Raw genomic sequence first — 13,192 nt, 5'->3', positions numbered from 1 at the left:
GGAGGTGCGGTAAGGAGAAGGCATCGATGCCAGATGGGATGGCAGGTAGAAGTACGACGAAGTGTAGGGTGGGGTGTATACACTTCTTATCAGCGGAAGCTGAAACCAAAAATTGGATGCGATGCGGCGATGATATGATTCTGATGTCGCTGGTTATTATAACTTATTACTGATTTTTACTCATTTTGACTTTTGTAATATTGTTTATACTCTTCATTAAAATTTATGAAACTTTCAAGACTTTCAGAATGTTTCTGAATATGTTGATCTCACACTTTCTGAGTACCTAATTACTGTAGTTACATCACTCACTAAGTACTAAGTAAAGGTAAATAATTGTACTGAGAATTTAATCAACTCTTTAGCTACCAAGACTACCAAGAGTACTAACGATGGGATTTTGTATTTGAATTTGTAAAATATTACAGCACTATTCTGGACCGTTCAAGATACATCTTCACAATGGTGGAAGGCAATTATTACAGCTTTTTTTGCGGAGCCTTTGGAATTCTTCTATTCCTGTATGGGTTTTTCCTTTCAAGCAGTTACACAAATCGAGGTTCTCAACTGGACGATGCGCGGAATGTATATGATACCGGACGTAATGTTGAAAAGTAATTTTGTAGGATTAAGAATTGATTATTCTGAAATTGGATATGAAACGTACCAATATTCATTGTAAATTTTATTTCCAGAGAAATTAATATGGGCAAGGCGTTGGTGGACAAAGTCGTGATCGTTGTTATCGATGCATTACGATATGATTTTATCGCTGGTGAGAAAGTCTCAAAAGATATGCCTTATGTTGCCTCTTTGATGAATCGAAGTAAAGGATGTTTATTCTCATGTAGGGTGCATTTACCGACTGTCACTATGCCTCGAATCAAAGTAATAATGCAAAGTAGCTACTTCGGCATGCTGTTGCACTTATCGTGTTTAAATAAAGTTGTTTTTCTCATGCAGACAATGACCGTTGGAAGTGTTTCAAATTTTGTGGATGTAGTGCTGAATTTAGGAAGCAGTCAAGTTCATCAAGACAACATATTATCACAAGCTGTCAAAATGAAGAAAAACATAGTGTTTTACGGCGACGATACCTGGATTAAATTATTTCCCAAAGTATTCTCTAGATATGAAGGCACCACTTCTTTTTTTGTGTCGGATTTTATTGAAGTAATTTTCAGAAAAATGCTCAACAATCAATTTTTGCAGTGTGAGTTTTTAAAAAAGTTTTTTTCGTAGGTTGATAATAATGTTACTCGCAACGTTTTATTGGAAATGAAACAAGAGGATTGGGATATGATGATATTGCATTACCTAGGTTTAGATCACATAGGTCACTTAGAAGGCCCATTCAGCTCAAAAATTTCGTGGAAACTCAACGAAATGGACAATATAATCGAAATAATTCACCGCCAACTGAAAATTTGGGTTATTGTCAAAAATATAATGTTTTTGTTTTACTAATAAAAACATTCTTTCAACAAACTTTGTATGTTGTAGAAACGAGACCAAAAAAAAGAATATTTGCTGATTATTTGTGGGGACCATGGCATGAAAGACACAGGTGGTCATGGAGGTTCAACATTGGGAGAAATTTTAGTGCCCTTTCTTGTTTTTGGCTCTTCTTGCAATACGACCGCGTAAGTATACCCGCAAATATCACTTAGTATTCTCTCATGAGTCTTTTATTACAAACTATGTATTTGATTTTTTTGCATTCAATAGGGAAATCTTTCAAGTTGACATTGCAGTTACTTTATCGACTTTGATGGGACTTCCAATACCAGTAGAAAGCGTTGGAAAATTAATTTACGGACTTATAGATAATTTGCCTTTATCCATTCAACTGGATGCGTATTACAACAATGTCATGCAGTTAATACAGAATTATCATAGTATAATCGAAGACAATTCTGAATTAGGTAATTACTTATTAATATAATGGATTTTCATTTCGGATTGGCTCGAATATCGTTACACTACCTACTTTGTTTCATGTATTTAAATTTAGGAGTGAAAGAAACTGAATTATATTTACAAGCCACCAAATCTCAACGAGAGAACGATATGAAATATGCCATTCGTCTGTATCGAGAAGTTTTATCCCAGCTAAGTGCTAAACTTATTGATTCGTTGACGAGATTTGATACATTATGTTTATACCTTGCCATGATTATTCTTCTTCAGGTAATCCCTGCTGATTTATCAAATATTAAAAAACGTGTCGTTTATTTACCGTATAATTATTTCAGGCTTCTTATTTACCATGCATTTCTGAGAGCAAAAATGTTTCTGATGTGAGATACATCATATTCATCACCCTCGCACTAACCTTTGCGTTGCGACAAATTTGTGTTTTAAATAATAACAACAGCGCACTGTGCAGCAACAATCCATTTACCGTTGTTTTTATTGGTTTTATATCGTATTTAATAGTGTTCAATACGATTTTTTTATTTGTTTCTGCGAAAGCATTGGTGAGTATTTTGCAAATGTGTTACATTTAGGCGAATTGACCATATCTAATATAATTTTTTTCTCAATTTTTTCGCGCAGATGGAATACTTGAAAACTGTATTCAGAATTCTATGCTCGGATAAAATACTTCTATTCGTGGTCACATGTTCAGTAATGCAAATTGTAAGCACAATTTCTACGAGCTTTATTGAAGAAGAGCATATGACTTGGTATTATTTTTGGACTACGTGGATGGTAGTAGCTCTGATGAATGCTAAAATAAAAAAAGATAGCATTTCTCTATTTGTTTCGTTGATTATGAGCAGAATTATTCGCAAATTAAATCAAACCGGAGACCATTGGGCATCGTTACCAGATATTAGTGATTGGTTAATTGAATCACATCACAAAATATACTTATCGCTCGTTTTTGGTTTCGGTATGTATTCTCAATGATGAATTATTGCGGGCGAGGGTTACATAATTATGTATGATAATATAAGCATCTGTGATAAACAAAAAGGTTTTACAGGTTTGGTTGCAGCATTCTTTTGCATGAATCATTTTGATTCGAAAAAAAGACGAAAATTGAATCGGTTGGGGCATTTTTTATCCATTCTAAATAAATGCTTCACCATATCATGTTTGATATTGATATACGCTTATCGTTTGGCTGTTAGAGATGTTATATTTTTTAACAAGTTCTCCAACTTTTTATCAGACAAGTAAGTAGAAAGAAACCCAGAAACAAGTTACCATTCATTTTACATGTTCATTTTTCTCGCTACAGGGGTATCGCTGAGTTCGAAATATTCCTTTACGTTTTCCTAGTCACCGCTCTCGTCAAGTTTATTTGTATTTATTTTAATGGCGTTTATTCAACGAATGATACTGCTCCGGTCACTATAGATGTTTTGAAAGCGTTCGCAGATTTATGGATATTGATAACGTGCCTGCTACTGCGACCTACTAATGTAATTTTGCCATCATCTTTAATTTTTAGCAGTAATGTCGTCTGTAAAGTATTACGAAAACAACCCAACGAATTAACAAAATTGATTTTAATTCATCATTGGCTTGCTCGAGTGTATTTTTTTTACCAGGTATTGTGGATTTTTCATATTATATGAAATCGCATTTTTCTCGCGATTCTCCGTTAACATACGTTCGATATTGTTGATAGGGAAATTCCAATAGCTTAGCGAGTATCGATATAGCAAGCGGTTACATCGGTCAAAGAGAGTACAATTCTTGGGTTGTTGGCTCGTTGATTATTTGTTCTTCTTTTAGTATGCCAATATTGGCATATTTATTGATGATTCGACATTACGTTGGGTACATATTTCGCCATTTTCGACGCCAAAATTGGAATATTATTAGGTAATTCATTTTTCGAATAATTTTAATTTTTAGGAGTTACCTATTAACAAAAACTATCAATTGTTTGTTTCTGTAGGTCATCTATACTGATCTCAATCAACATATGGTTTACTTTGGAAGCATTTGCAATGTTTTTCTACATGGTGATAATTATGAATTTTAGGTATCATTTATTCATATGGTCGGTATTTTCGCCGAAATTGTTATATTTTTCGGCATACTATGTTTTATTGTATCCAGTTTTCCTAATTGTACAATTGTTGTTTGACAAATTTTCCGTTTCGACAAAACTTTAAACATTGCAATTTGCAACACGAATGAAGAAAAATCCGAACTATGCGAGTAATATGGAAGAGTTAAGGTATCTATTATTTCTATATTACACTAAACAAATATTTTGAGAAAAATATTGCTTACCAAGTGCCTATATGTTTAGTCTATTGTACTCGTACGCAATAGATACGATTACGAATAGTATTTTTAAGTTTTTTCCCCTAAAAATTGTTTCGTATTTAGTCGATAATTTACCAAAGTTTACTTGGCTGTGTTACTCATTGGAATAAGCGACCTAAAATCATTTATTTTTTCTCATCTTTTACAAACGAGAAATACGGTTCATTGATATCTTGATGAACAGGATAGTTTTGTTTTTGATGAATAAGAGTGAAGTCACACTTATTCAATACGGTATTCATTCATGTTCATGTATTAGGCCTACCGATATGCTTCGAGGAAGAACTTCTTTGATCTCATATTATTCCTAATTGTTAGTATTTTTTTCTCTTTTTCCAGTCCAAAAGTGTGATCTTTACGCTTGTAATTATTGACTACCTATTAAATTATTCACTTTATTGTAAAACATGTAGGTCAGGTGTTATATAGATATATGCGTAAGAATACGATTAGTGGTATGAGAATTTAGATGAAGAATTATTCCCTGAATTAGATGTGAAGTACGGCATCGCTTTTGTTATTATTTGAAACGTTCTTTTTATAATAAAACACTTTCGAAAATGATGCGTTAGTTTTTTTTTTTTTTTTTTTTTTTAAATCCAAGAACCCGCAATAAATATTTTGAATTTTCAAAACCTATGCAATTTTAAACCTTTTATGGTGTTTTTCACAAATCTGAAAAAATAAATTTTCGACATTCGTGCACTTTGTGTAAGCGTAACGCAGGTAAATTCCACTTCTTCTCACTTTTTGAGATTCGTTCTTACTAGGTATTTATTTCTTTATAAAAGCAACGTCGACGTCGTATTTGAACAAATACCTGGGTAAAATGATTACAAATAAATATAGGGCAAGATTTAAAAACTACCACCTTAACGTTGCTATTAATACTCGTTATTTGCACATTTTGATGGTAATTTGATAAGTTTTTACGTAGTTTCGCTCTCTCGTACGCCTAGAAAATTGCTCTCCAGTTGACATTTATTTACAAATCCACAATTCACCTATTCGAAGGTACCTTTGTGTTTTGTAACCGAAAGAAATGGTTTTTCATGCTATTATTGTGTTGACTATTGTTGAATGTTCAAGTGTATTGTACATATACAAGTTCATCTCCTTTCAGTTTACTATTCTCTACGTTTATTCGTTATCGTTTTCCGCGTTAATCAGACTATCAACTGCGTTTTTTTGGAGAAAAATGATAGTTTATGCAATTTTTCTATTATATCAATTACCATATAATCTGAAGCAAAAATGAAAAATTTCAATTTTTTTAATAACAAAAAAAGAATTATTTGCTTGGATGTTGAGGTTGATGGTCATATTTCATATAGTCATGCATGCTGCATTATTTTGTTTTTTTGTTTCAAGTTGTGTTCTAATATTTTTTGTTATTGAATCCCACGAAACAAAATTACCTATATATGTAAAATGAAATAAAACAATAGAAGGTACCTATTACCTACCTACTTATTGAAAACTTTTTTATAAAAATGTTTGTGAATCGTGATGGTCTACTTTTGCAATAGGTAGGTACCTACCTATCTATAAACAAAAACAGTTAATAATGATTTATGTAGTATGAAAATTTTCATCTAGTTTCATTGCATACTTGAGTGAGAAAGTAGGTAAATGTAATTTCTCATCTCTTAAGAGAGTACATGCAGCACCGTATCATGTCGTGAAAATTTCAAATCACCTCGGAATGTAATCGTGTGAACGAAAAAGCGCGAATATTCGAGTAAACCTAATTATTAAGTTATTCATTTGCGGCCACGAATCCTGTTATATATCCTCTCATTAAGGAAAAAGTGCAATAATAATTCAATATACGATGACATCACTTTCCTAAATAGTTTGGAGAAAACTAAAAAGAGGGATCGCGAATGATATATATCTTTTAATACGCAAGCGTGTTTCTTTTATTCATAGATACTTCACTTAAAGCGGCGCATTGGGTGTGGACCGTATGTCAACAGTTTTTCCGTTTATAACGGATTTTCACATTCGATTTTCACTCTCAAACAGTCAGTTTTTATTCTACGTTTGTTATAGCATCATAGCGGTGTTCGTTCAACTTTAATTACAGTTTTATTCAATATTGCACTTTACGTTTAAGTGATCATTTCATTCATATTTATTTGCGGTGAGTTTAATTTAATTATTTTTTACTTATTCATTTCAGGATTAAATGTCGGCATTCTATTTTAAATTTTACCCATTCCATTCCATATTTTTATATAATTCTAAGCTAATTTAGGAGACTGATGGGCTGATTGCGATTCTTTCAGAAAAAAGAAAGCAAAACAAAATAAAATTAATTTTTTGATAAAATACAGGAAGCATTTCGGAATGACTTTACCTCGTAGAGGAAAGGATACATATGGTTAAATAGAAAACTGATAAGATATCAAGGTACCATTGGATATCGATGTTAAATACGGATGGGTATCTGTATGGCGTATTTCTTTTTAAAAAAAATGATATTTTGTTTATTTATAAATTTTTGTTTTCTCGATCAATGTAAATTGTTTAGATTGTATAAAATTTAAAATTATAGGCCTATGTGCACTGTTGCGAGTGACACCGACACTGGTGTGCATCATTCTTATCTTTGCACAGAACGCCGGTAAATATGATTAGGTAATGAAAACAATCAAGCTGTTGCTGCAGTATGGAAAGTTTCCCATGCAATACGCAATTACGCAATACCTATCGTAGGTAATAAAATAATCATTTTTTTATTACGAATTTCCATTCGAAATTTTCCTTGTGAAAATTTATTCTTTTATTTCAGACGATTTCAAAGGGTTCGTATAATTTTGAAATTAGCAACGATACATTTTCATGGTTTCTTTTTAGAAGAGTTGATAATGTCATTATCAAATTAAAATATGCTATGTGCATGTAACAAACCTAGCTATACTTCACGAGTCTGGCGTAAATTTCATTAAAATCAACAGGAAAGCTTTCAGGAAAGTATTCTGAGTGGAATTTTTGGTTTTTAATTTTTTTTTAACAGTTTACCGGAAACGACGAATTCTTTATACTTTCGACGAATTTTGATATTTAGGTATACTTAGGGTATCTGATTTGAACAGATGTGCTACAATTTTATTTAGATGGTCAACTTTTTTTGTTACGTAAAATAGTTATCGTTTTTGTCGTTGAGAATTGACCATAAATTCCTTTTGTGGTATTTTCACGCTTGGTTGAATTTCACTCACGATACTTTTCCAACTCAACTTTAACCCAAAAAATGATCATCGATCTTTTGAAAATTTTCTGAGTATGGCTCATTGTCAGCTTCTCCGGGTTGAAGATCAGTTTTTCTAACTTCGAGGAAGTATGTAATTACTCCTTCCCCACCACCTTTGTTGATCCGTTTATTTCAATGACGTTTATACTCGTGTACAATAATTTCTAATGTTTAGTAGGTGAAGTAATAAGTTGGACATATATACCTATGTATTCGTTGTCTATCTAAACTAATTCATTCGACTTAGGTATGTACGAGTAGCATGTACCTGGTTTTTTCACGAAATAAAATATGTACTCGAGTACCTATCAATATCTCTAATCAGATGATGAAGACAGAAAAAATTGTCTATTTTAGGTTACGAAATGTCCGCAATAGATACCCAAACATTCTATCTACCATACCTACCTATGCAATATTTTCAATCAAGTCGACAAATTTTACTCATTCATGTACTTATGCTGCGAGAATATATCGACCTGGTTCGGCCACGTGGTTGCTTCAAAACGTACACTTGCGAGTATTTTTAAAAAATAAATACCTACTTGACAAATTTTTATATTCCGATCAAAAGAACACGGATAGGAATAATCATAATTTATTTGAATACCTACTGCATGACAGTGCGATTCGTTAACGAAGTTTTGTAGGGTATCTTTTTGATAAAATGATATCGATTCTCTTACGCAAAATTAATAATAGGTGCCTAGATCTACTTATATTAATTACAATCAAGCACCCACAATTTCTGCTACCATTATCGATAATTTTTATAATTAATCAACGTAGACTTTTTGGTAATAATTCAAAGTAGAGAATAATGGAGTTTTATGTAGTTTGAGAATACCTATAATGATAGTGATGAATAACACTATTACCTATTGGTACCAGTGTTCTGCAAACAAGAACTGAAATGGACCTTTCTCATTATCCAAATTAGTTCAAGCGATTGTAAAGTTAAGCATAAAATAAATATCAAAAATATCGTTTCATTTTGGAAATTTAAAAAAGAATTTAAAATAAAATAAACGATACCTACACGGGTATTACATTTACCTACTCGAGAAATTTTTTCATCATCCCTTCGATGTCGCATTTTTATACATATTACTACATATAGGAACCTATCTAATATTGTTAATGGATCCTACATGGCAGTAATTCGTACACACGTTCCAGTATAACATATGCGCAAATTATGATGAATTTTTTAATATTATACGTTTAAAAATCAATTTTCGTTTATTGTTTATTCCTGCAAAGGTGAAATATTTGTGGCAAACTACATTTCATAACATAAACCGAGAGTAGGTACATCACTGCTGTAGGTATATGGGTATATCAGGCTAACGCGTTAGCTACATGTACAGAGACAGACGTATTGTAATTTATCAACATTACACGGAAAAAAATATTGAAAATACTTTGTGACGATAAAACCAGCACTGAAGCTTTTTAGTTAGGTAGGATACCTGCGTGTTTTATAAATTATATTTCATCTTTTTTTTCCAAATATAAATATTTTTGCGCGGTATTAATAGTTTTAGGGGGTTTCGAAATAACCTGGTGAAGTCGATCTGGGTATTCTGCGCAAAAAAAAAATGAATAATTTTCCAAACGATGATATTACAGCGGAGGTGATACGTTTCCAATAAATGCTACCTCAGTAATGGTAAGACATTTCCCTCGGGTGGTAAGCATAAGAAATCAAATTAAAACGTTATTATTTCTTTCGATAAAGAAATTGTCTGTATATTGTTCTTCGTAAATATCGGTGTACAACGCGAACAACAAGAAAATCCAATATAAAATCATTTGATAGAAATTCCATCGCAGATATTGGCATCTGGGAATTAAAAAAGGTCTATCCCAGCTTCTTTTTTTTTTTTTTTTTGTTTCATACCCTGTGTCCATTCATCCTTTCCTCACTTCACTTTCCTACATAGTACGTGTACATATATCAGGAGTAGGTACTTATAGTTATAGATAGGTAAATGTGAACAGAAATGAAAATGAAGAATAGGCATCTCAACTCAAATAGTCAGTTTAGAAAATTCGTTTAATTGTTAATGCATGCGACCACTTATTTTTGAATAAGTACCTACGAGTTAATTAGGTACTCTTTTTTTTTCAAAAAAATGATTCGTGTTTTTATCAACAAAATGAACATAGTGTCTAATCTAAGACAACCTGTCATATGTTTTATTGCTGGTAGGTACTGTACCATCTTAGTTATGAGAGTTCCGTAAACAAATATTTCTATTTGGGTTGACGGATTTGTACTCGAATATTTGAACACGGTTCGAAGCTGGTACCTATATTTCAAATTCTTAATTTAGTAAGCTCCCTTTGGCGTTTGTTTATTAGGTAAATATTGTATACTATACAGGTACTTATATGATTGATTGAAACAAAACGCAACAGGGCACCCTTTCAGGTAATGAATCGTTTGTTATTGTTTGTAAATATTCAAACATCAATATCCTGTGATGTATGTTCCAACTTACATACGTATATGACAACATTACCGAATGAACTATAATTGCCAATTGCTTCTCGCATAATTTCACGTTTAGATAGGTAGGTAAATTGCCTTTAAAAATTAGAGGAGACAGTGGTTTAGTTTAAGTAGGTATCGGGTGTCTGATTAATTGCAGACTCCTCCTGGTTTTTTCATCATTTTTAGCTTCGTTTTTACGAGTACCTACATAGAAGAAGTAAGTCATATGAAATAAAATAGGTACATACCTACTTACATATGTGTATTTCGACTAAATTTCGACGAATTATTTCATAAAATCGACAAGCCCGCAATTAATCGGACACCCGGTACCTACCTACCGTAATCTGTCTTCAGAAAAATAAAAAATAAACATTTAGCGTTGTAAGATTTGTATAGGTAAATAAATTGGTGTTCCACGTGTTGTGTTCGTTGAGTGCATTACCTATCGAATTCAATTTGAAGATAGGTTCATTTATATAGGTAGTAAATAAAATTTAATTCTCATTTCACGAACTAAAATTCCTTTTGTGATAATATCTTAAGTACCGATGCATTTTCAAAATTCCAGGATGTCAAATTATGTCACAATGTGAATATTGAACAAAGTATTCTGATTATTTTTTTGCATAGTCAATCCAATCGTCTAAGATGGAATTACTACGACCCGCATTTATTTAAGGTCAACAAACTTCATTTAAGCTTAAAAAAACCGTGTCCCGCATGTGTTTAAAAATAGGTAGGTAAATGATGAAATTTAAATAATAGGTAATGTTTTACTTATTTGCAAATTTTCACTTGTTATGTATTTTTGCTCCATTGCACACTATGCAGTAAGCATATATTTATATACCAAGAGAAATATAAGTACATATATCTACATAACCTATTTCTCTTCTATTAAATCAAATTGGTAGGTACCTATTTGCTATAAATACCGTCTGGAATAGATTATGTTTCTTTTTGAAACGTTTCCTTCAATGAATTATTGAAGCCGAGGTGTTTTTATACTTCTACAAAAAGTATGGTTTTAAATATTAAAATATTTTGCCGTTATTAAATGAGATTTGCCACGCTAAATTTTCCCCCGCAAAACTTACCTACATTAATTCATTGCTTACTGTTGCTTTTTTTTCATTTGGGTGGGAAATATTTTTCAATTTTGTACTTTATTGCTCCTTTTATTACACTGTATTGGTAGAAAACAAATGAAACTTAATGGTAATAAATTTTATAATAAAACATCACCTCGTAAAAAATGCGCCCATGTTAAATAAAATCTACCTGTCTTTATTTTCAACGAATAAAAGAAAAAACTTCGATTACTTTCTGCTTCATTTAAGCAATTTAAAATTGGTATACTCGTATCTATTTTCGAGAAATTTATTTGCCTTAATTTTCTATGTTTTTGATTTCATCTGTTGGAAGGTTTTGTACATTTTTTGAAGAATTTTTAGTGTCGTAACGATTTCAAGTAGATACTTATTACCTAACTTCCCGAACGAACTGTAGAAATTCGTTGAAAATCACATTACCTCTACCTAGTTGAATAATCTACTATTTTAATGCCATAAAATATCATGGCGGAGTATTTGGGTACCTTACCCAATACCCATAGCCTATTAGGAATGCAATCTTTAATAAACATTCAATCTACTGAAATTTTTGTAATTTTTGACTACTGAGTACTGAGCAGGTAGGTAGGTACTGACATATTCAAATTCTAAACGCAATTTATCCAATCAATTTTAGAACTATGCAATAACTTTTTAGCCAAGTTATGTTTGAACAATTCTAAACGAAATTTCAATTGTTCACTTTCGCATGTAGCCGCGGAGTAATTTTACATTCATTACCCACCTATCTACTTTTTCAGCCAATTTTACGATAAATTTAAAATTTAAAATTTTTCCGATAATGGCCTAAATTGAATTGCCGAAAAATTGTAGTTGGGAAGAAAGGATAAATTTAGGTGAATGAAGATTTTTGCTTTTCATCTTCAACATACAATGTAGTATGCCCCCCCTTCGCGTACTGCAGTTAGGTACTTCCCAGAGTTAAATTTTAACAAACATGGGTAATTGGGTACATTACTAACATAGATTCAATTAATATTTCAGATGTGCCGGGTATACATAGATGTCACTTCAACCTTAAAACTGTCTTTATTGTCGTTTCTTTCGATTACTTACTCAGAGTAAAAAGCGTTCTATTGCTTTTCGTGAATTCGTGCTTGTAACAAAAAAACAGGAATTAAATAAAAACTTTAGTGTTTTGGAAGGGGTCAATGCTTCTCATTTACTTCTTTCGATATCATTTCGCTTTCAAAATTCTTGTATTGTTCCATATATAAGGAGGCACGTTAAATAGCACCCACATATTTTACCTAAAATTTGTAAAATTTAATTTTCCATTGGAGCTGCAACATATAGGTAGGTACCTAACTACGTACATATTGTTATAACTGTCGAAGTGTCAATTGTTATTCATTGAACTTATTTTTAACAATTTTCTTTATGATATGAACTGAAAAGACACCATATAGGCCTATATAGCACGACATTTAGAATTTATTCAATGACTTCTTTCAGGCGTTTCTGGTCAATACGGAAGAAAAACAAATTTTTAAAAGGCAAATATTTAATTATTTTTTTATTCCGAACGAACGTGCTGTTTTGTTCTCAGCAAAGATTATCACGAGTGATTTTTTTTTCATCAAGTAGGCACCTATACAAGCAAGTTGAGGCTTTTTTTGAAAACGAGGAAAGTTTTCGTGAGCTATTTTTTCCCCTCAGCAATTCACTTTCGACGTTTATTGATAGGGTTTTTAGTACGAGTACGTACTCTAATTAATGGGAAGAAAAAGGAATATTTGATAGCAGAAAGTAATGAAATTAATAGAAAAAAATACCAACGAGTAGGTACAGGATGCCAGAGGGAGTACAATTTATTTGAAAAAGGTCACAGACCAAATGTGGGAAATATATGCTATAAAGCAAATTGGCTTCAAATAACAAGTGCTAGGAGAAAAAAGATCAGTTTGTAACTCTATACGATGATGAATGAGCTTAATATCGGAGATAGACTTTTTCTTTAAATTATCTATATTCGCATTTTTTTTTCGGTTTCCGCTTTTCAAA

General features: G+C 31.8%; 1 protein-coding gene across 2 annotated transcripts; it reads left to right on the top strand.

Annotated features, from left to right (window-relative positions):
- Window positions 1-128: 128 nt before the first annotated feature.
- On the top strand, window positions 129-4,857 carry PIG-G (phosphatidylinositol glycan anchor biosynthesis class G). Of its 2 annotated transcripts, XM_065344588.1 has the most exons (14): window positions 129-328; window positions 429-614; window positions 696-888; window positions 964-1,173; window positions 1,243-1,431; window positions 1,504-1,643; window positions 1,729-1,925; window positions 2,015-2,190; window positions 2,256-2,480; window positions 2,560-2,899; window positions 2,993-3,185; window positions 3,251-3,563; window positions 3,644-3,840; window positions 3,917-4,857. In XM_065344588.1, exons 2-14 carry the CDS (start codon window positions 463-465, stop codon window positions 4,134-4,136), a joined length of 2,745 nt encoding a protein of 914 aa, XP_065200660.1. In that variant the 5' UTR covers window positions 129-328; window positions 429-462; the 3' UTR covers window positions 4,137-4,857. The 2 variants fall into 2 exon arrangements, with proteins under 2 accessions (XP_065200660.1, XP_065200661.1); XM_065344589.1 differs by lacking the exons at window positions 129-328; window positions 429-614 and having other exon boundaries at window positions 750-888; window positions 947-1,173.
- The last annotated feature ends 8,335 nt before the right edge of the window (window positions 4,858-13,192 follow it).

This window comes from Planococcus citri, chromosome 1 (genome assembly GCF_950023065.1).
Source record: "Planococcus citri chromosome 1, ihPlaCitr1.1, whole genome shotgun sequence".
Classification (NCBI taxonomy): domain Eukaryota; kingdom Metazoa; phylum Arthropoda; class Insecta; order Hemiptera; family Pseudococcidae; genus Planococcus; species Planococcus citri.
This window is presented reverse-complemented; position numbering and strand designations above follow the sequence as displayed.